General features: G+C 38.3%; 3 protein-coding genes across 3 annotated transcripts; 1 reads left to right on the top strand and 2 right to left on the bottom strand.

Annotated features, from left to right (window-relative positions):
- Positions 1 to 1,370: 1,370 nt before the first annotated feature.
- Positions 1,371 to 10,159, top strand: SCPL34 (serine carboxypeptidase-like 34). The gene is made up of 10 exons (XM_077391004.1): positions 1,371 to 1,737; positions 2,544 to 2,651; positions 3,756 to 3,851; positions 3,952 to 4,044; positions 4,158 to 4,246; positions 5,833 to 6,117; positions 7,622 to 7,758; positions 8,916 to 9,008; positions 9,107 to 9,212; positions 9,833 to 10,159. Exons 1-10 carry the CDS (start codon positions 1,461 to 1,463, stop codon positions 9,983 to 9,985), a joined length of 1,437 nt encoding a protein of 478 aa, XP_077247119.1. The 5' UTR covers positions 1,371 to 1,460; the 3' UTR covers positions 9,986 to 10,159.
- Positions 10,160 to 17,501: 7,342 nt separating this feature from the next.
- Positions 17,502 to 20,680, bottom strand: LOC143886094 (exopolygalacturonase-like). Its single transcript, XM_077390065.1, has 4 exons — positions 20,537 to 20,680; positions 19,757 to 20,068; positions 18,294 to 18,809; positions 17,502 to 17,726 (listed from the first exon to the last, which is right to left on the bottom strand). Exons 1-4 carry the CDS (start codon positions 20,678 to 20,680, stop codon positions 17,502 to 17,504), a joined length of 1,197 nt encoding a protein of 398 aa, XP_077246180.1.
- Positions 20,681 to 22,120: 1,440 nt separating this feature from the next.
- Positions 22,121 to 22,723, bottom strand: LOC143886095 (uncharacterized). The gene has a single exon (XM_077390066.1). The coding sequence runs from the start codon at positions 22,721 to 22,723 to the stop codon at positions 22,121 to 22,123; it is 603 nt and encodes a 200-aa protein (XP_077246181.1).
- Between the last annotated feature and the right edge of the window lie 732 nt (positions 22,724 to 23,455).

Genomic DNA, 23,455 nt, shown 5'->3' on the forward strand with positions numbered 1-23,455 from the left:
AATAGCAATCTATCTCACTATGTATTAAATATTTTATATTTCAAAAACTATTTTTAAAAACCCTATAAATATAAATTACTCTATTATTAAACACCATACTTAAAAAATAATTAAATTAAGGGAATCTATTATTCTAAATAATATAAATAAAGAAAAAGAATTTGGGTATAGGCCAACTACAAGTCCAACCCATTGCAATTGGTCCCACATGATTGGATAATTCTACAGCTTAATCATTTAGGTGCCTTAAAAAAATTTCGAAAAAAAAAAGCGCGCTAAACCTTTTATTTTTTTTAATTTTTTTTTTTGTACACAATAAACCAAGATCATGTAGGGTCCAATAAGTGTGTCCATATGCATGGTGTAAAATGGTGGGCCCCATCGTACACATGGGGTTGGTGTTTTCAAAATTTTAAACAATTTTCATGTAGTAAATGACAACCCAGCATTTGTTAATTTATGGATGTTGTTTTCTTAAAATTAGGATCAAATTAATGAATTAAATTGATGCAGAAGACAAAATGTATTCAACACAAAAGTCTAGGAGACATGTATGCGTGTGTGTGAGTGCATCTGCAGACCTTGCGTCTCAAACTAGCATTCCTCTTTAAATTTAATTATTTACTATACTATGAAAGATCAAGATCATAATCTTTACATTTATACTATTTAGGAGATCTTCATATCGACTCTTCGCTGGCAAAGCCACGCTCCAAAGCAACTGACCGAAATACAATCTTCTAATCTTTTTTAATGGACGAAAATGCCCTTATAAAATTCCATTTTACCTCCCCTCATCCCATATAAAACCTGTTTGGCTTCTGCATAAATTACACTACTATGGTCCATGAAATATGATCAACATAGAATAATCATTCCCATATACTGACCTTGTAGACTAATAATTTCCAGGGATTGGGTTTTTCTTGCTGGATGGTTAGGATTGTCAGAAAGTTTTTGGGCAGTTGGCAATCTATGATTGGATTCACTTGATGGACGGTTCAGATCTTCATGTCTGATGTAAATAATGTCAATGGTTGAAAGATCAATCAAGATAATTCGAAAAACCATCCCACCAATCAAAGAATCCTAACCATCCAAATGAATTTGGGCGATGATATTGTCACCCCCCCTAAATTACGCATTCGCTCCCCTTTTGGCTTGATTTGACGTCAAAAAGCATTAATAAGGGGGGCGAATGCGTACGCAGGGGGGGTGACAATATCATCGCCCATGAATTTATCAAAAAAGGACAATATAGTAATTTTGTTGGGAACTTTTCCCCAAATGAAGTTAACAGTGCAAGTTAGCATGCTTTGTATTTGACCCAGATAGAAATATTAGATAACAAGATCTTAATTAGGATGAATATTACCAAAAGGGACGTAATTTCTTGTTAGATACATTCCATCACTTCTTATATAAAGGGATGAGAGTTCTATTCTCTCTCACACACATCCATGGCTTCCTCTTATTTCTTTACATATCTTCTTCTCCATGCATTTATTCTGGGTTTGGCCTCTACTCAAATTGAGGCAAGGAGACTCAGCCATGAGATCTTGGCTAGACAGGAGGCCGACCGTGTCATCAGACTTCCCGGCCAACCGCCGGTGAAATTCCGGCAATACGCAGGCTATGTTACGGTTAGTGAGAGTCATGGAAGGGCACTGTTCTATTGGTTTTTCGAAGCGACGCATAAACCCGAAAAGAAACCGCTTCTTCTGTGGCTTAATGGAGGTATCTATTAGTTAAATTTTATTTTGAAGATGTAGGAAACCAGATCACAATGTTATTTAGAAATCTTACAGATAACAATTTTCTTTATTGAATTGAGAATTTTAAGCAATTTACCATTCTTTTCTTTCTAAGAATAATTGGTTTTCTACCTTTCACAAAACCCATGTTTCTTAAGAACTTTTGGAATTTCAATTTTTTTCCAAAGTGGTTAGAACTTAGAAGAATAATGGGTTTTCTTTACCTTTCATAAAACCCATATTTCATTCTATTTAAGAAGAAGAAGAAGAAGAAGAAGAAAATAATAACTACTTTTTCATGGAGGCGTGATTTTTGGGTTCCTACAAAAAGTTTTATACATAGTTGATTTTTTCTAGTCTTGAGAAAGTGGTTAGAGTCATTTGATCACAGTGCCAGAGTGGAGTACAGATCATGCTGACCCACCCTTTAACGGTTCCGATCACCATGCAGTGTTTTCCACATACGTGGGCCAGATCATATAGAACTGTACAAAATTATTTATCTATTTAAAATTCTAGTAAATAAACACACAAAAGGGGAGATTTTTCGCCAATAATATTTTCTATAAATAGAACAATAATGTGAAGATATTTTTGCACTTAATTGCAATCAATTGTAGATTTTTTCCCCTTCAAAAAGATATAGATCATAAGTGTTAGATTTTCCTCCCTCTCTTTCTCTCTGTATGCATGAATAAAAGAGTCAAATCTCAAGTGTATATGTTTATGATAAGAAGAAGATCTAGAATACTATATTTTGATTTTTCTCACTTAATTTTTTAATTTCAGGGCCTGGTTGTTCTTCTATTGGTTATGGAGAAGCAGAAGAGCTTGGACCATTTTTAATACAAAAGGGAGTGCCAGAACTCAAATTCAACAACTATTCATGGAACAAAGGCAAGATATTACCTTTCTTTCACTTTTTTTGCTCCACCTCATATTTTGTAATGATTTTCCTCTCATTTTCGTTACAAAAACCCTTCCTAAATTATTGAAAGAAATTTCTAGAGATCGATCACTTTGGTTTTAAGAAAATCTGTGATGCTATATGTTAAAGTATAGAAGATTAAATAACACCATCTCCGACAGCTTAAGCTTTTGGAGTAATTAGTTGTTTCACATGGTACAGTGCCAAGGTTCTGGGTTCCAACATCCTTGGTATTAAAAATTCACATATAATGGCCAACCCAAAAAGAGGGGCCACATATGCTACATGTAGGCCAACCCTAAAAAGAGGGGCCACACGTGAGGGGGGAGTGTTAAAGTATAAAAGATTAAATAACGCCATCTCTAACAGCTAGGGGTGCAAATCGGGTCGGGTTGTGGCCAATCCTAACCCAACCCAAGATAGCATTTCCTCAACCCTAACCCTACCCAACCCGATCCTCTGGTTGAGGATGGTCAACCCTACCCCAACCCGCCTCCGAATTGGATCGAGTTGAGTCGGGTTGGTATTGGGTCATATACGACCAAATAGAAAAATACAAGAAAGAAAAGCATAATCCTGAGAAAATCATGATAAAATTAGAAGATGCAGGTCGGGTTCAGATCGGGTCGGGTTGCCAAGGCCTCAATGCTAACCCAACCTAAATTTAAATCGGGTTGGCTTCTCCCAACCCGAGCCAAAATCGGGTTGAACCAGTCGGGTTCGGGCCGACCCAAGTTGCACCCCTACTTACAGCTGAAGCTTTTGGAGAAATTGGTTGTTTCACACTAAATGTTGAAACTTTTTTAATCACGACTAGTTTCTCTAAAGATAAGAGATCAATAAATACACTTTTGTATTAATATCTGTGTGGGAATTTACTGATTTAATTATTTTTTTCTTTCTGGGAATTTCTAGCGTCCATCGTAAAAGGTATTTCGCGGCTGGTCTGTTGCATGTCAGGTGGCTGGTCTTCATTCACGAGATGGCTGGTTTGACATGCGACAGACCTGCTGCGAAGAGCTTTTTGCTATGGACCCATGTAAATTCCTTTCTTTAATTTCTTGAATATTCAGAAGCCAATTTGCTGTTTTTGGAATCTCCCGTCAGCGTTGGATTCTCTTATACGAATACAAGCTCGGATATTGATGTGCTCGGTGACGAATTCACAGGTAATCTAAGTATTGCGAATAATCCCACATCAATGCTAAATTCTCTTCATGTTTTATGTTTCTTATTATTTTTCTGAAAATTATTTTACTACACGTTCAGCAAAGGATTCGTATACGTTTCTTGTCAACTGGTTTCGAAGGTTCCCTCAGTACAAATCCCATGATTTTTACATTTCCGGCGAAAGCTATGCAGGTACTAAAATATCTTGATTTTTTAAATTTTATTAATGAACTTTATTAAACTAAATAATTTATTTGAATTCTTAATATGGGTGATTTTTTCTTTTCTTTTTTAAATATTTCTAGGCCATTACGTTCCACAGCTTGCAGAGGCCATCTTCGACCAGAATAAGAAAGCTTCCAAGGAGGATTATATAAATCTCAAAGGTTTTATGGTAAGTTTCTTTTTTTTTTAAGGCAAAGAATTAGATTAATAGAGAAAAGAAACCCAGGGTGGAACCTAGGGATCGAGAAGATCGAACCAACACAACAAACAAAGTGAAGAAATCAACCAACACAATACAAATACCCATCAAGGGGGTAGGAAATCAAAGGTTTTCAACACCGCCCTTGGCGCACCACCACTAGATATCCTATTGCCGTCTCTATTATTGATTCTTCTTACATGATAAGATGAGATGGAGGTTCCCGCCAGGGTTTAAAAATGCGGATGTGACGCGGAACTCGGCCAAGAAAAATCCTTGTGAACTCGGCGCGGACGCTTTCAAAAAACGCGGTTAATACTGTTGACGCGGTCATGACTCGGGAGAGTCAAAGGAGTTTATTGACTCTATAGGGCAAAATGTGGAATGCGGATGTGGTGCAATGCGGAACGCGGCGAAGGTAAAAAGGAGTCGAGTCGAGGAGTTTTTAAATAGTGGCTCCCGACAGTCGATCCGAGATCTCAGCAATCCATCGTGCAAACCACCAAGGATGAGATGAACTTCACTTCAGCCATTTTACTGCATTCAATCAGTCACCCTCCACTATAACAAATCGCGTGCTCTAACATTCTAATTTCCTGATGCACCGCTCAAATCTCCATTTCATTGTAACTGGCGTTGCAAATGGGGCATGAGAAAGCTCATAATGTATCATCACTGTCATTTCTTAGAAGACTGCCTATTCCAACCGGTTCGGGGTTTCCAAAGCTTGACCTGTCAAAGTTTAGCTTTAGGTATCCGCCACATGGAGGCTCCTAGCCTGTGATGGCTGTCCTCTGCTAGTTAATGTTTTACATTTCTAACCGTCCTCGCCATATGTATGCTTAGACAAATCTGAATCCGGACAGCAATCTTACCCATGAGTTGGTCAGTGCTATTACCTTTATGAAAAGGAAATGAGGGGACTTCACTAGGCCTCTGAACACCATATCATTTCTCTCTTTCCTCAAGCAGTTAGTAGTATGACATTCCATATCGTTTTACATCTTTTGTGCCACAGAGCCAATGACCAATTTTCAAGAGCCCTTAAATATTGGATGGGAAGACTCATGATATACCAAATTTGCTTAGGACTTTACTTCATACATACATGGCTGTTTTGCAATGAATGAACATGTTGTGGACTATCTTTATCATAATTATTATAAGTTTCTTAACTTTTGAATATTCCACTGATTACCATAAAACATTTAGGCCAATGTTTCGCAGCCGTGAAAGTTTTTCCCATAGGATATTAGCTTATCAAATGGTGGGAGAAGCGTAGGGAGAGTGGAAGAGGGAGTGAATCGAGAGGGGCGAGTGGAGATATGGTGAGAAGTCGTGAAAAGCAGGAAAAGAAAAAACTTTACTCCATCTCCCAGTCTCTCTATTCTCTACTCCATTCTCAAAACTTAGTACAAGAAAAAAAATTCTCGTTTGCCAAACATGGCCTTCAATATCAATAATTTCATTTTGGTCGAAACTTCTTGCACTTATTATTGGTGGATTTACGGGTTTTTTTGCTAATTCACTATACCATAAATCAAACTACCTTGTAGATTGGGAATGCGTTGTTGGACGATGAAACGGACCAGAACGGGATGATAGATTATGCTTGGGATCACGCGGTTATCTCTGATAAAGTATACCATGGCGTTAAGAAATATTGCAATTTTAGTACTGGAAATGCCTCAGCTTACTGCATTTCCTACCTGAATGAGTACTATGATGTATACAACATCATCGACATGTACAGCTTGTACGCTCCAAAGTGCGTCAACCAGAACACAAGCAGGCTTAGACCGAAGATCGAAGGCATCTCTCCGAGAATCCTTTCCCAATTTGTGAGTTTTATCTAACAATACCTTCCTAAGATTGTACTCTTAGGCATGTCTAGTAACCATGAAAAAACTTTCCTGTATTTGTTTCCCATGAAAAATGATTTTTGGTAGTTTTGTTAATGCCTTTTTAGGCAAAAATTAAATCAGTTAAAATTGATTTAATTTTTTTACCTAGAAAGGGTTAGCAATCATTTGGAAAATTAATTTTGAAGGACAAAGTGAAGCTTGAGAAACGTACCCTCAGGCCTTGCTTGGATTGCATGAATTTTCATGAAATGTTTGGAATAGAATTTTTTTTGTCCAAAATTTCTTGCTTTTCCATTGTTGGAATACTAGTAAAATAAAGGGAATTTGAACCACTGTATCTTGAGGAAGGACGCTCCTCCGGTTTCATTACTTATGACTTATGGGTCAACACAACCCGAATGGATAAAAGTGAGTCAGCCAACTGGGGCTACTCAGTTACTCCGAAAGGTTAAGCTGTTAGTTGGTGTTATTTAATCATTTTATACTACTTAAACACTCCCCCTCGCGTGTGGCCCTTCTCTTTTGGGTTGGCCATACATGTGGCGCGTGTGATCCCTCTTTTGGGGCAGTTGTATATATGGATTTTTAACATCAAGGAGTTGTTGGGTTTAGAACCCAGGACTAGGACCTACTGTGAGGTTAATAGCTCTAATGCCATGCGAAATAAAGTTAGATCAAAAGCCTAAGCTGTTAGAGTTGGTGTCATTTAATCATTGGGCAGTGATATCAACCCCCTAATCTCTCTCTCTCTCTCTCTCTCTACACTACCCTATATGGGGTCGATTTAAGATATATGGATCTCGATTTATCACTGCCCTTAATCATTTTATACTTCAACAGCTATGTTGACCCCAAAACAACAGTTCGATGAGTAGACCTTCCATTAGGAAATGAACTTCTCACCAAAGAAGGCAATAATTATTGCCCTCTGATTGAACCATTCTTGTATCATTTCCCTCTAAATTGTAAAAAAAAAATCCTGGGAAAGTTTTTTCTCCCCAAATATTATTCCTGCATCCAAATAAGACATTGTTACGAACCCGAATCGGTTCGTAACGTGATTGATCTTCTTAGAGGGAAAATCGGCCTCTTGATCCACTTTGAGGGAAGGATCAATCCTCTTTTGTGCTAAAAAACATAATTCTAAGATAATTTCTTCATTAATTAATTTCCATTACAATAGCATGTGCTTATATAAAACACTCCAAGATAAACATAGGAAGATCTAGCAAGATCTTATGATAAATATAAAAATAACTAAATAAAGATTATACTGATCTAAATTAGTATTGTAATCTATCAAGCTACTAAATATAGCAAGATCTGATCTTATTTTCCAAAATAAGAAAGTAATTTATTCCATTCTAAATAGGACCCATTTAGGCACCTATCAGACATTAATGATTAGGTACGACAATTTATTAATGATAATGATGATACTAATCAAATTTCAAAAAAAAAAAAAAAAACCTTTCTACAGGATGGGTGGCATAAGAAGCCTGCAGGTTATGATCCATGTGTATCCGAGTATTCGGAGGTGTACTTCAACCGGCCAGACGTTCAAAAAGCTTTGCATGCTAATGTCACGAAAATCCCGTATCCATGGACTCATTGCAGGTAATTCTAGTTTGAAAACTTTTTAATTAAGGTATGTTTGGCCAAGCTGAAAAATTATTTAACAGAATTTCAATGAAAATTATTTATTGATTAGAGAATGATAACCCATTATTTCAGTAATGGCTCAATTTCTTCATATCAATTAACTGTTAAAAGTAATTGCAACATGGGCCCGGCTCAACAAGAACCTGACAGGTTCAACCCGATTTCAGTTCAGGTTGTGTTGACATTTCCTACGGTACGTTTGGGTTTGGGCTAGGGTTGGGAAATGCCAATCAAATTTAATTTCGGGTTAAGGTAGCATTGAGGACTTGGGCATCCCAACCTGACCTCGTCCCCCTAATTTTATTGTAAGCTATTGTGATCTTCAAAACTTTAGGCTTATGTGGGTTTTTTTGAATAATTTTGGGTCCAAGCCAACCTGACCCAATTTGGAAATTCGGCCGGCTAGATAAGTTAGGTTGAGGCAGGTTGGATTAAGATTGACCCTCTCAACCCAAGGCTCAAGTTGGGTCTGGTTAGGGTTGAGGTAATGTCACCTCGGGTTGGACTAGGGTTGACCTCAGCCATACCTAACACGGCTGGAGTTGTAACCCTATATATAATCAAGAACCCCTCTCTCATGAAAGACCGTTGGCGCTCGTATTATATTCCCAGTGACATATTTTTATATAAATATTAAAGCATATTAAGTATAAAAATAAGACGATACTGCCCATTTTCTGGAAAACACTTCAATTTTCTTTCCGATTACATATATTTCTTTTCTGTTGTCACTAATAAAGGCATTTTTTTTCTCTGTTTCGAGTAATCTGGGCCAAGAGATGGATGAATTTAACCAGAGTTTTCTTGACTATAATAATTAATTTTTCATCATATGAAATTCTCCACAAATAAGTTAATTCGCCTCAATGATTTTGCCTATGACAATGGCAAAGGCTTGTCTCATAAAAGAGACTATGATTTTGCCTATATGTTATATCACTAGATTTTTCTTTTAAGTATTAGAAATAAAAGATTAAACTTACCAGAGTAGAAACAATAGCGGTTCCTGGTCAGAGCATAGGATATAAGAGATTATAAATTCACGGAGCTAGGGTGCGAAGTTAGAATATCTCGCATGTAATTGATAACTTAATCTTGAATTTTTCTTACAGTGATATCATCACTCAATGGGCAGCTGCACCCCCATCCATCCTTCCAATCATCAACAAACTCTTGGACGGAGGACTACGTATTTGGATTTTTAGGTATAGTACATAATTTTCCTATCTTTTATACTAAAATTTATTTTTAATTTTTAATAACTTAATTTAAATTTTTAAATATTTTCATATTTATTTTGCAGCGGAGACACCGACGGGAGAATCCCGGTAACAGGGACGAGATACACATTGAACAAACTTGGGTTGGCCATTTTAAATGATTGGTCTCCATGGTATAATCATCAACAGGTAATATTCATTTTGTTTAATTTTATTTCTTTATTTACATTATATATAAATAAAGAAATAAAATGGCTGATATTCCTCTTAGTAAGTCCTAACCATATTATTTCCCTCTAAATCGTAAGGAAAATTAATTGTGGTAGAAAAGTTTTACAGCAATCCAAATAAGGCCAAAGTTAAAATTACTCTAATTTTGTTTCTAATTCTGTATTAGTCGTCCTGTAAGCCATTTATCTAACATTTGCATAATCTATAAAGTGCTATATACTAGATATGGCCTACAAAATGAAGAGTCGTGATCATGCTTCTGTCATATGGGTGGTTTCATCTAAGGCTTCCCTAGCATTTCTCACAGCCTCATTCCCCTAATAAATATTGAGGACTGCTAAAATAAAGGGCACTATTGCAAAACCCTAATCTTAAGGGAGCCACATTGGATCCACATCACCTAACTGCGTTAATAGGACAACAAAATTGCAAAATTAAGGAGAAATAATTGTGGTTTGTTGGCATGGATCCAATGGGGCGAGCGCTCTTGATGCTAGAGCTTTGCAATGGCCCCCTTCACTATAGAATTAATCTATTCTTTGCAATTATTTTTTCTTATTGATTTTGTGATTTTATAGGTTGGTGGGTGGACGATAATTTACGATAGTTATTTGACATTTGTTACGGTGAGAGCAGCTGGTCACCAGGTTCCTACCTTCGCTCCGAAGCGCTCCCGCCAACTTATCAACCACTTCTTAGCCAATAAAGAACTCCCAACTCAACCCTTTTAGTAATAACCATGGCTAAATTTTGCCATTACCATTTTCTTAAGAATAAGATCCATACATTTAAGCTAACATGTGAAGTAATTTCATTTCTTGGTAGAATGTTTTATTTAGAAGATGACAATTTCTATGGTTATCACATTCATTATTGGCCGTGCATGTGGCACTTGCGTTGGTTGATCCTCTTCATTGATCCAGTGGGCCACCATGACACTTTTCATTGACATCGATGTTGGCATGTTTGTGGAGGGAGAGAGAGAGAGAGTTCTAATTTAGTGTAATTTATGCTCTGTTTGGATGCTGGATTTTTTTTTTCCTGGGATTTATGTGGGTAAAGGTAGGAGACAAAAGAGGGGACAAACATTAATTAGAGAAAGATATTATGATGAGTGGAGAGAGAGGGTAGAGAGAGAAAGAGAGAACATCCTTTTCAAGACAAGATTTTGCTGATGTCAGCAAGAAAAAGCTGATGTGACCACTAAACCTTTACCCACATAAATCCTGGGAACAAAAAAAACCCAGCAAGGCATAAAAAAGGTTGGTTGAAATCTAAAATGTCGAGACCCCCTGTAGGTTGATTCGCACCTCATTCCACCCAGCGTTCATTAATTTAAATGGTTTCATTAGGGATTTCTCTTTAGACTCGTCTATTTGATATGTTAAACAAAATTTAGCCCCTTTTATAAGGTAAAAATGGTGTAAAAATTGTTCTACGCCCCAAAGGAACCTTAAAAACTGAAAGACCTGGAAAAATTAAACATGTTAGTAGGCTTTATATCCATAAAAATGTTATATGCAATGGGATTTGATCTAATCATCTATGGTGAGTAGACTCAAATTCAAACGTGTATTTGAGTCCAATAATCTGGTTTGAACTCACAACAGGTAAATCTTGTTGGGTATATAATATAACCCATGTATGTTCTAATATAAGCCCAATAGGTAATGGATCAGGTGCAGTGGGCCCATTTGGGCTGAAGCCCATTAACCTCTTATAACCCTAGTGTATCTCTATATATAGGGACCTGGAGGCAACAAACTTGGTATTCCAAATTAGATACCTTGGGTGTAATGCTTCAAGCAACCTCTTGCTTGACCTAATTACTCTAACAATCTTGAAGCACTACTTTTTACGGTTTCTCCGTTTTTTTTTTTTGGGGAACATCGAAGCATTATTGTTTGTGCGTGGGATTTTAATCCCTCAGAAAAGAGTTGGGCGTCGGATCTTCTCTCTGAAGGTTTAATCTCTCCGTTCAAGAACGTTAACTCATCTTTGAAATAACCTGCAACTCTTGAAACACCGAGTTTTATTTTTTTTGTTCTCAAGGAGCCGTCTCTAACTTGGAGAACAGAGAGAGGGTTTTACAATTTGGGATCTTAGGGTTTGGGGAGAGACCTTGAGAAGAAGAAGAAAGGGCCTCATCTGTGCCGCCACCACCAACACCAACAACAGAGAGAGGGTTTTGACGATTTGGGATATCGAGTTGGATTCGATCCAAAAATTGGCTTTTGTCTGCATCTCATGGGGGTGTGAGACTCTCTCTCCCATCGTTATTTGAAGTGGGTTTCATCTCCCACATAAGTTCTTGTGAGACTCTCTCACTCCATCGTTTTTTATTTGGGCGTTGGGTTATCTTCTCCACAAGAATCAGTTTGGGCGTTTTGGAACCGAAAGAATGGAGAGGAAATACTCTACTTCAACAACGATTTGGGTTATAACAAGCAGATTTGGGCGTGGTTGTCTCGCACACAGAAACAATTTGGACGATTTGGATCAGAAATCGTCTCCTTCTAATCGGTTGGGACTTCGCCGGCACCACCTCCACACCAAATCAACTGCAAATCTTGTTTAAATTAAAGGTGTGTTTGGGAGATCGGATTATTCTGTTGCAGTGGTTTTATTCCCACACAGACACAGATTTCCTTTTGGATCGTGGGTTTTTTGCCGAACCCCAATCTCGTGGGTTTTGGATCGTGGGTTTTTGTTTTTCCGTCGGATCTCGCCGGCTATTCACCGGTTTTGCCGCCGGTCTCGCGGTTCAGTTCTTGGAGCTCGAGCTTGGATTCGGTTCTTGGATTCATCTAGGATTGGGTTCTCGCGATTCGCCAATCAGGTGCACTCATTCCAATTTTTATTTCCTCTAAAATATACGATGGAAAAGAATTCTATGCCTTTTGAGATGGTCAAACTTCAATCCTTTGGTGGGTCTGAGTTTAACTCTCGGAAGCGAAAGACTCAATTCAGTCTAAAATATATGAACTGTTTTTACACCGTTTTGAGTACCTTTGCTGAGACGGATGAAGAAGTTGATGAATCTCAATGGCTTAGATATGAGAATTTCTGCAAAGACTACTTGTTGAATTGTCTTTCAGATCGTCTTGCAGAAACCTATAGTAAATATAATACTGCTAAAGCAATATGGAATAACTTAGATGCTCACTTCAAGAAAGAGGAGGAATTGTCCAAGACTCATCTAGTCGACAAATTCATAGATTTCAAGTTTCAAGAAGACAAGGAAATCACTCCTCAAGTTACTGATCTAGAGAATTTGAGATCTACATTGAATAATGAAAAAATAGTTGTCTGTGATTCATTTCTTGTGGGTGCAATTATATACAAGTTACCATCTGCATGACACTCTTTCAAAACCGAGATGTATCGAAAAAAGGTGCAAGTGGGACTGGATGATCTCAAACGATTCATTCGAATCGAAGATGAATCGAGCTAGGAATAACTTGGAGATGGTTAGACAGCAATAATCTGCTGCTAACGCGGTAATATATCCCAAGAAATTTCCTCGGAAATCCAAGTCACCTAAAAGAGAACATCCCAAGTTGGAGGCCAAAAAGACTATCTTTCAAAAAAAGAAGGGCAAGTGCCACAACTGTGGGAAATTGGGTCACTTTGCTGCAGAGTGTAAACAACCAAAGAAGGCTAAATCTGACACACCACAAAAGGAAGCTCATATGATGGTGGGCAGTGCTGCGCCTAAGACTTTTATTGCCATGTTAGGCAATGGTAAGGCCAGTACTTCTTCAGACTAGTGGTTAGATACAGGAGCCACCTGCCATGTATGCAACTCGAAGAAACTTCTTACGGCTGTTGTTGGCATGAAAGAGACCGTTACAGTGGCTAGTGGAGCTGAGGCAAAGGTGACTCACACTGGAACTGCGAACCTGGTCCTTTCTTCAGGTAAAATCCTAACTTTAAAAAATGTTAAAGTAGTTCCTGCTATTCAAAAGAATTTAATTTCTATTAGTCTTTTAGACAATGCTGGCATGTGTTCATCTTTTTTGGGTGGTAGAGTAACTTTAACTGTTAACTCTTATTATTTTGGTTGTGCATTCTTAATCGATGGTATGTATAGATTGAGTTTAGCAAATGAAATCGTTAGTCAGGTTAGTTCCACTTTGATTGATCCTAAGTTGTTACACACTAGATTGGGACATGTGAACTATAGGAAAATGGTCACACTTGCTAAAACTCATACTATACATTTAGATACATCGATTAGCTTTGACAGATGTGAAGTGTGTGCACAAACCAAGATCACTAGAAAACATTTTCGTTCGGTTTCTAGGAGCACACAACTTCTTGAGTTAATACATTCTGACCTCTGTGACTTTAAAAGCTTCACTACTTGAGGTGGTTGGAAGTATTTAATCACTTTTATAGACGATTTTTCTAGATATTGTCATATTTATCTCCTAAAATCGAAAGATGAAGCTTTTGATAAATTTAAAATTTTCAAGAATCGTGTTGAAAATCAATTGAACTTGAAAATTAAGCGATTTAGGAGTGATAGAGGAAGAGAATACATTTTGACAGAGTTCAAGGAATTATGTGCCTCTCAGGGCATAATACTTGAAACTACTGCTCCTTACTCACCTCAATCTAATGGCATAGCTGAACGTAAGAACCGAACGTTAACTGAAATGTTAAACTCTATGTTATTGACAGCTGGCATGCCTACTGGCTATTGGGGAGAAGCAGCTTTAACTGCAAATCACATCCTGAATAGAGTACCACACTCTAAGTTGCCCTCTACTCTTTATGAGTTATGGCATAAACATCCTTGTAGATATGACACTCTTAAGACTTGGGGCTGTATTGCTTATGTGAGAATACAAAACCCTAGAAGACCTAAGGTAGGACATCGAACAAACACTTGTGTTTATCTAGGTGGTGCAGAAGATAGTGCTGCTAATCGGTTTTTGGATCTATCTACCAATTTGGTTATAGAATCTAGAGATGCAGTATTCTTTGAGAATAAATTTCTCAGAGATCATGGTTTGAACCTACCTGGTGATACTGAGATGGTTACAGAATCGCATGTAGAGTTTGAACAGAATACTTTTGACACCTGTCCTACGCTGATTTCTACATCAGAACCTTTAAGAGTTTCTACAAGAGATAGAGTACCCAAGAACTTTGGTGAGGACTTTGTGACCTACCATGTAGAGAATGATCCATCAACCTATAAGGAAGCGATGAGATCTAAGGACTCTTTGTTGTGGGCAGAAGCCATTGATGATGAAATGAGCTCTCTGTTACAAAATCAAACTTGGCAGCTAGTCGATTTGCCAAAAGGGGCTAAGACTGTGGGCTGTAAGTGGATTTTGAAGAAGAAACTTAATCCTGAAGAATCCATAGCTCGGTATAAAGCACGTTTAGTAGCTAAGGGCTATACTCAAGTCAGTGGGATAGACTACTTTGATGTTTACTCACCGGTCTGTCATTTGGCAACGATAAGAATTCTTCTTGCTTTGGCTTCTATTGAGAAGTATGTTGTGCATCAAATGGATGTAAAAACGGCTTTCCTTAATGGAGACCTCACAGAGGAAATCTACATGAACCAACCTGAAGGGTTTGTCATGGAGGGTTTCGAGAACAAAGTTTGTAAGTTACACAAATCTTTGTATGGTCTTAAACAAGCACCTAAATTGTGGCATCAAAAATTTGACAAGGTAGTAAAGAGCTTTGGTTTTCAGACCAGTTACTCAGATAAATGCCTTTACTATCGTTCTGTGTCGAATAAGGTTGCGATTATTTGCTTATATGTAGACGATATGTTGATTCTTGATTCCGATCTCTCTGTAGTGAGTGACGTGAAAACCACTTTGGCTCAAGAATTCGACATGAAAGATCTTGGTGTGGTTGACACCATTCTTGGTATGAAAGTAAGTTTTGAAAGGCAAGAGATTACTCTTAGCCAAGCCCATTATATTGAAAAACTACTTTCTACATGGGGATACAGTGAGTGTAAACCGATTGAGACACCATTTGATTATACCAAGAAGCTGATCTCTAATGAAGGAGACATTGTGAATCAGTTAGATTATTCTAAACTGATTGGTAGTCTCATGTATGCTATGAGTTGCACTAGGCCAGACATAGCCTTTACAGTTGGCATGCTGAATCGTTTCACAAATAATCCTGGCCATGAGCACTGGGATGCCCTTATGAGGCTGATGAGATACCTTAAGGGTACTCAAGGATATGCTCTATGTTATAATGGTCATCCTCCTATCCTGGAAGGGTATTCTGATGCATCATGTGGCTCAGAATTATGAGACAGTAAATCTACCAGTGGTTATGTTTTTACACTGGGTGGAGCCGCTGTTGCATGGAAGTCAAAGAGACAGACTTGTATTGCTCTGTCATCTATGGAATCAGAATTTTATGCTTTAGCTTCTACAGGAGATGAAGCAGAGTGGATAAGAGATCTCATCCTGGACATTCCATTCACTCATTTAAAGATTAACTCTTTACGTTTGTTCAGTGATAATCAAGCTACAATTACGATTGTAAAAAACTCACTCTTTAATGGTAAGAGGAGACATGTCCGGCTGAAACATGCCACGCTGAATTATCTTCTAGAACAAGGTATTATCACTTTGGTTGATGTGAGATCAAAGGATAATATGGCCGATGCTCTTACGAAGGGACTGAACAAAGATCGAATATTCAAAACTGCGGGGGAGATGGGGTTAAAGACTGTGTAGACGTGTCTTAACCTACATTCATATTATTTTGAATTTTCGAATCTCCCTATCTTGGCCAAGATAAGCACTTGATATGTTTCAATGATGTTTATAGTTATCTTTATATCATTCCACATTTGATGACATGTCCTTCTTGGGAAAGGTTGTTTCATTCCAAATTTGATGATACAGCTTAACTCAATTTGGATATGATGCCTGTAACATTCCAAATGGAAACATGGAATGGTTCTTTGTAAAAGAAACTGTTTAGGTCTTGTTCTTGATTGAAACTTGACATTGATGCTTATTGATATTGATATATGTTTTTTCAGCCATTATGAAATTGTACTAAGTTCTTCTGGTAGAACTAGATACCTTTAGTAAAATACACAAATGATTGGATTCATTTTTAATGAAATTCATATTTGGTAATTTACAGGAATTGGCGAAAATGGAGGAGATTGCCTCAATTTGGATCTTGATGATGATGACTTACTTGATGAGTGAATCCTAATAGAGCAGTGGGAACTATTATTTTCTTTTCAGTTGATTAAATAGTTCACCTACATGTGAAACTGCTTATGTTTGAGTTTAGATAATTTCTAAAACTCTTGGTTATTCTTTAAAGTATTTTGTTTTTCAGTTGGATTACAGATCTTTGTTGATATGGTGATAGGGATGATTCAATAATTTTGTTTGGGCATCACATTAACTATCTATTGGATTGTGCTATATGTAGAACATAGGAGGAGATTGTTGGGTATATAATATAACCCATGTATGTTCTAATATAAGCCCAATAGCTAATGGATCAGGTGCAGTGGGCCCATTTGGGCTGGAGCCCATTAACCTCTTATAACCCTAATGTATCTCTATATATAGGGGTTGGAGACAACAAACTTGGTATTCCAAATTAGATACCTTGGGTGTAATGCTTCAAGCAACCTCTTGCTTGACCTAATTAGTCTAACAAATCTGAGTCCAATAATCAGTTGTGGATTCACAACCGGTTCTCAAAATCCAAAACAAACAGGCCTTGATGTAGGTCTAAATATGACACGATCTCGGATACAACTCGAATATCAATTGAGTATTCATTGCAAATTGATCTTGATTCTCCTAATCATGTCTTTCCTCTTATCGTCAGAATATTTCTCTTTATTTTATGATTGTAATCGGACCCAAAGGATCCATTGGACCATTATAGTCCCTTAATGGGCCAAGTTTGACCCCTAATGAAAAGAGAAATTACATCCTTGAATACATCTTATGCCAATGTCATCGGATAATGAAGTAGAGATGATAGATATTCTCTGAATAAATGCATTTCTTAAAAAAAATGCATACTAACATGTCTTTACATGCAATTGACATTTAGAATCTAGAACAAAGCAATAAATTTGAAATAAATAATCACGGTATCTGTTAGGTGAAAGTGAATAAAGCATCCATGAAGAGAGTTGCATGAACACTAGAGACTATGCCATTTCTCCATAAAAAAGAATCCATATAGGACTCTCCACGCTCAGCAGGAAGATCAGAGGCAAGAAGGTGGGACTTGTTCGCCTGAAGAATTGCCGTAAGCATTAGAACATAAGGATGTGGATGACCCTTCTCCTTGATACTTCAACTTGATATCGTGAAGCTGTACATTTTGACACGGCACAGCTTCGCTGCAGAAGAGATGGACAGCGTCTTTGGATGCTGAGGTGCCTCTAATGTTTCTGAAACTCACATCACTGATCTTAACATGAGAGGGAGACTGGCCATGGAGAAGCAAAAGAGTTAGAATTGAAATTAACTCGTATTAGAGAATATTGAGTATTAGAAAATAAGTCTGTCACCACCACCCTGTTTTTTGGTCCGAAAAAACACTTTATTTCATTTTTATTATTTCTAACCGAGGCAAAGAGGTGGATGGATTGAGCCAGAGTTACTTGATTCTTGACTATGATAGTTATGGAATTTTCCAACATATGAAATTCTCTCCAAATAAGAAAGTAGAAAGTTACAGTTAATTTGTCTTAACTAATGCTTGTGCCTATGACAATGGGGAAGGCTTGACTTTGAAAATCATAAAAAGTTACAATTAATCCATCTATCAAAATTCATATTTGGTCACTTGAAGAAAACTGAATAAAGCTTTGCCCTTGATTGGTAATTCAAAATGGGTATACCCAGAGGTGAGCTTTGAAAACCATAGCTAAATGCATCCACGCAAAGAATTATTTGATAGTAAAACACAGTATTACACCAGTCATTCAGACTGTAATTTGAAAATTTTGGTGGAAATCGAAACCACCAAAAGAAAACATGAGAGAGAGAGTACCTTATTATTGCAGGATCGAACTGGACAATATCGTTGGTCTATGATTATTGGATTGTAAACATTGTTCATTACGATATCCTGGTAGAAGAGTTGAGAGGCGGAGCTTGCTTGGGGGCTTGCAAATGTTTTGATTCTTAGGCCGTTGGTGGTGCCAGTGAGGGTACAGTTCCTCACAATTAAGCCAACCACGTCTTCCTCATTCGCATACTTGCCAAGGCTACCCACACTAATTCCATGCCCCGGTCCACAGAAAATGCCGGAGATGAAGATATGAGAGCTTCCGGGTCCAATGGAGATACAATCATCGCCAGTGCTTATAGCGGAGTTTGAGATAATGACATTGTTAGAACGCCCTATGTGAATTCCATCAGTGTTCTTGCTCTTTTCCGGTGCCAACACCCTTAGTGATTGAAGGTTGATATTGCTTGAATCGTAAATTTTGATGTGGAAGTACTTACTGTCGACTGAAGATATGCCGTCTATAATTGAATTGGTGATGTGGTTGAATCCTATGGACTTTGGTTGGAATAAACATAATTAACATCAAATACATAAGTTAGCTGGCTAAATTGATGAATAAGTATCTACAGTTACATATTAGGGAAATGATATATCAGCCTCTTTTTCTGTTAAAGTAACGCCATCTCCAACGGCCTATGCTTTTGGAGTAATTGGTTGTTTCACATGGTATCAGAGCTAAATTAAAGGTCATGTTTTCAAAACTCCTTGATATTAAAAACTCCACATGTGATGGCGTACCCAAAAGAAGGGCCACATGAGCTACATGTAAGCCAAACCTAAAAAGAGCGCGCGGTCACATGTGATGGGGAGTATTAAAGTATAAAAGATTAAATGACGCCATCTCCAACTGCTTAAGCTTCTGGAGGAATTGGTTGTTTCACATTTTCTTTCCTAGGCCACCCCCTTATAGAGTAAGAATAGTTATAAATGCACGAGAGGGAGGTGGCCCCGGGAAGAAAGGGCTAATATATCACTTACATATGCATATATATGGAAATGAGATACTCGGGCTGTCCTAAGTAATTAAAAAAGGTTGAACATATTACTTCCCTAAATATAAGATGTAAAATAATGGCAAGCAGAAATAAGGGCAAGCAAAAGTCCAAGTGGACTGTAGTTGTTCAATGATACAGGAGAACACGACCTTATTGTAATATAATGAAGTGCCCCACTACATCATAATGGGTCCCACATTGATCCCATAAATCAAGGCGCGTCAAATGGACGGTACAGATTAATCAAAGGTGCCACCCCACTATACTGTAGCTATTATATGTGGGGCCTTACCATATGCCCAAAAATGTCCAGCTGCATATGCATGATCTAATAGGTAGTCCCCACCCACATAAAGTAGAGGCTATTTCACTTGCCCGTATATCATGAACCGTGTATGGTAGAGATTGGCAAGGACTACCAAACCCTATTTAGGACTGGAAACTTACTGCTGGTGGAGCCCTGCACTGCTTAAACTGGTCGCAACTGTTGCGGGACCAAGATGATGAAGCCCCTTGGCCATCGAATGATCCGCCACCGTTGATCGTCAATCCATCAACGGAGTGAAAAGCAACCCAACTATCAGAATCAAATTCATTGGGATCAGATGGGGCCCTCACCACACCTTGGACCTCAAACTCCAAACCCCCCTTGCATGGGCCCTCCAACACCACTTGGCCCACCAGAAATGTTCCTCTTGGAATCTGAACCTTACCCTTTCCGTCCCATTGGCATGCCTTTTTCCAAGCTTGCAATAAGGCCTGCAAAATCAATACGTAAGTAGACATCAAACTCAGGGCCCACTTTATGGGCGTCATCAAAATATGTGGGCCATCCTGGATAGGGCTCACCTATATGATATGAACTATGTGCAAGTGTATTCCCATAGAAACACACCGACTCGAAAAAGTACAATGGGTCCCATCTCTTAGGACGATCTAAACCATTCATTGGGCCCCACTATATTTTTCTGTACGCACGGATTTAGACTGATATACACACACGTATCATATAAAATATCCTCCAGTATTAGAGCTTGCACTTTACAGTATACTACAGACTCGATCATTGTTAAATATTTTTAAAACGGAAATTATGATCTGATGCTCTTTTGGCACCATCGTACATGCATGGTGGATCCGGCAGAGCGATCAGGCCATCCTACCGAGAGGCCGCAACGATCTTAACCGTCCAATGCCCTTGATATATGAAAGAATAAGGACACTCACCTGAGTACTATCTGTTGTGCCATCTGGAATTGCACCAAATTCCTCTATGTTGAAAACTCCGCACTTACTCTCAGCTTCAGCTACCCAGGCAAACAACAAGAAGAAGAACCAAAACATTGTTCCAAGATGAAAGCCCAAACCCATAATTAATCTCCTTAACCCAAGCAGAGAAAACTATTTTTGGAGGTAATCTTAGTATGTTATTCTTACGTACATTTGGTCTGTTTATATAGTTTTTAACATACTGAAATCCCAATCAGAATTGCCTTCTTAAACGCCCTAGAAAATCTATAGTCAGATTCCTAACCATATATATTAGGCAAAAAACCAGCCCTAAGATTACGTGCTATTGTGGTCTCCTTAACGAGCCTCGGTTGCCGATAGAAATAAAATAAAACATACCCTGTTGGGAAAATGGATCATTTATTATTCGAGTGGTAAGTTGTGATTTCTTATTTGTTGCAGGCATTGCAGGGGAGCTGTGTGTTGAAGACTCTGAGCAATGGATTTTCTTCAGTCCAAGGCAAGAAAGAGAAGCTCATGGAGGAAGACCAAATCGAATCACACCTTCTGGGTACTGGAAAGCTATGTCTGTCACTCTTGGCTATTTCAAAGGTTGATATGATACTTCATCAAAAAAGAAACAAATTCCCCCTTTTATTAACGAAAGCTTGCATAATGGGTATGGATGCTGATGAAGAGAGGATCGAAAAAAAAGGTTGTCTTTTGCTACTCTCTTTTACTTTTTAATGTAGAAAAAGAGGCGCCTGTTTGTTGGTTTTCTTTCTAAGATGAACATAAAGGGAGTATTGATATTTTTCTTTTCTTTTTTCTTTTTTTTTCTCTTTTTTTTAAATGTCAAATTTTATAAAACAATCAGAAGGGACACCCGAAAGGGAATACCCAAAGATAGGGCTGCAACTCGGGTCGGACGGGTCGGGTTTTGGAGAACCCAACCCAACCTGAGAAATATCTCGGGTCGGGTCGGGTCGGGTTTTTTTTCGGAAAACCCACGATTCCCAAACCCGGCCCTACCCATGATAAATCTCGGGTCGGGTCGGGTTTTTTCACGTTGACGCAATTTTTTAAGGAAAATTCTTATTTGGCAAGGCAACTCAACTCATAGAAGTAGAAATTACACTCAGAGTACACTTGAATCAAACAATGATGTAATTACACTCACATTACACTGGAATCAAACAATGCTGTAATCAAACAATGCTGAATCAAACACTTGAATCAACTCAACTCATAGAAGCAGAAATTACACTCACATACAATAACAGTGGGTGCGTAGGTTTTCACTTTTAACTTTTAACTAACAATAGAAAAAAATGTACATACTATAACTTATGTAACTCGGGTCGGGTCGGGTCGGGCCCCTTCAAACCCGGCTCTACCCGAGATTCATGCGGGCTTTTGAATGCTCAACCCGGCTCGACCCGAAACCCATGAAACCTGAACCCAACCCAGGTTATTTTCAGGTCGGGTCGATGCGGGTCGGGTAAAACTCGGCTCAAGTTGCAGCCCTACCCAAAGATATAGAACAAAAAATAAAAAACTAATTACACAATGAATAGGACATCAAATAGGAAATTGATCAGACCAATTCATCGAGTTGCATACCACCCCTCTTCTAGCCAACACATCCGCCTTCTCGTTAACAGACCTTTTAACATGAATCAACTCAATATCTGATTCCGCTAATATATCTTCCATTTCGTCAAAAAGATCCAAAAACCTCCAAGGTGGAGCCACCCCACCTCTCACCCACCGGATAACATTAAACGAATCCCCTTCAACAATTACACTCTTCAGATGGTCCATACTTACCTTTTTTATGCCATTGAAAGCCGCTTGGACTTCCGCCTCCGTAGCGTCAGTCACACCTAAACGGCCCCAAAAAGTCCAAAGAACCTTGCCGGCATCATCACGACATAAACCTCCCACCCTGGCTGGACCAGGATTCCCAAAGCAAGCACCATCGAAGTTGATTTTTAACACTCCTTGAGGCGGTGGTTCCCATCTCTGCACAACTTTATTAGCCCACTCACTACTCAAACACACTACACCCCATCCTTCCCAAAGATCAAACGCTGAGACAAACCGGAAAGATGGATGGCATCTCGTCCAATTAATAACCAATGCAATTATCCACATATAAAGATAATGAGGAGCCTTGGACATTCCCTCAAACACCTGCGCATTTCTCTCCTTCCATTCCACCCACCAAGTGGCAAGCAAGCATACTTCCCACAAAATTTTCCCTTTCTTCTTCCAAGGCACGAAGCTCTATTGTTTCAACAACAATTCAATAGATCTAGGGAAAATCCAACTAATCCAAAATCTCAGAAATATGCGACCCATATAGACCGGGTGAACGAACAATGCATAAATAAATGATCCGCAGATTGGTAGGTCTTTAGTAATAGATTTATGCTTCATTCTCATCCCTCTGTTTCTACTATTGGAAGACTCATTCGAACTTTTCAAGAACTATGATATTCGGGATTGGGTTTTTAAGCTCCATCTTCTTTGAGGACTCAAGTGGGAAATGATATATCCGCCCCTTTTGATCACCAGGAACACTGTCAGTGTATCAATGACTAAAGAGGGGCTGTTGTACTTATGTTAGAAAATTTAATGCCCCTGATTGCCACAAACATTGACAGGGAGTGTTCCTGGTGATCAAAAGGGGCGGATATATCACTTCCCGTTATTTATTTATTTTTCGGTAAAGTTTTTTTTTTTTTTTATGAGTAACCTGGGGTTAGGCAGGACCCCACCAGATTTTTTTTGTTTTTGTTTCGGTAACGTTACACCGCTTGAAATTAGCGGGTTTTTATAGTAGAGCGATTTCTAAACTCTCTCTCTCTCTCTCTCTCTCTCTCTCTCTCTCTCTCTCTCAATTCCAGGATG

This window comes from Tasmannia lanceolata, unplaced genomic scaffold (genome assembly GCF_043159265.1).
Source record: "Tasmannia lanceolata isolate RefF3 unplaced genomic scaffold, GAP_Taslan_0.1 ptg000011l, whole genome shotgun sequence".
NCBI classification, from domain to species: Eukaryota; Viridiplantae; Streptophyta; class Magnoliopsida; order Canellales; family Winteraceae; genus Tasmannia; species Tasmannia lanceolata.

Bases quoted from the DNA above. Each gene is read 5' to 3' on its own strand.
- SCPL34 (XM_077391004.1), top strand. From the start codon at position 1,461: ATGGCTTCCTCTTATTTCTTTACATATCTTCTTCTCCATGCATTTATT. The intron at 4,247-5,832 runs GTAAGTTTCTTT...ACTACCTTGTAG, and splicing joins TAAATCTCAAAGGTTTTATG to ATTGGGAATGCGTTGTTGGA. The intron at 9,213-9,832 runs GTAATATTCATT...GTGATTTTATAG, and splicing joins CATGGTATAATCATCAACAG to GTTGGTGGGTGGACGATAAT.
- LOC143886094 (XM_077390065.1), bottom strand. From the start codon at position 20,680: ATGGGTTTGGGCTTTCATCTTGGAACAATGTTTTGGTTCTTCTTCTTG. The intron at 20,069-20,536 runs GTGAGTGTCCTT...TTGATTTTGCAG, and splicing joins GCACAACAGATAGTACTCAG to GCCTTATTGCAAGCTTGGAA. The intron at 18,810-19,756 runs GTAAGTTTCCAG...TTCCAACCAAAG, and splicing joins AGTGCAGGGCTCCACCAGCA to TCCATAGGATTCAACCACAT.
- LOC143886095 (XM_077390066.1), bottom strand. From the start codon at position 22,723: ATGTCCAAGGCTCCTCATTATCTTTATATGTGGATAATTGCATTGGTT.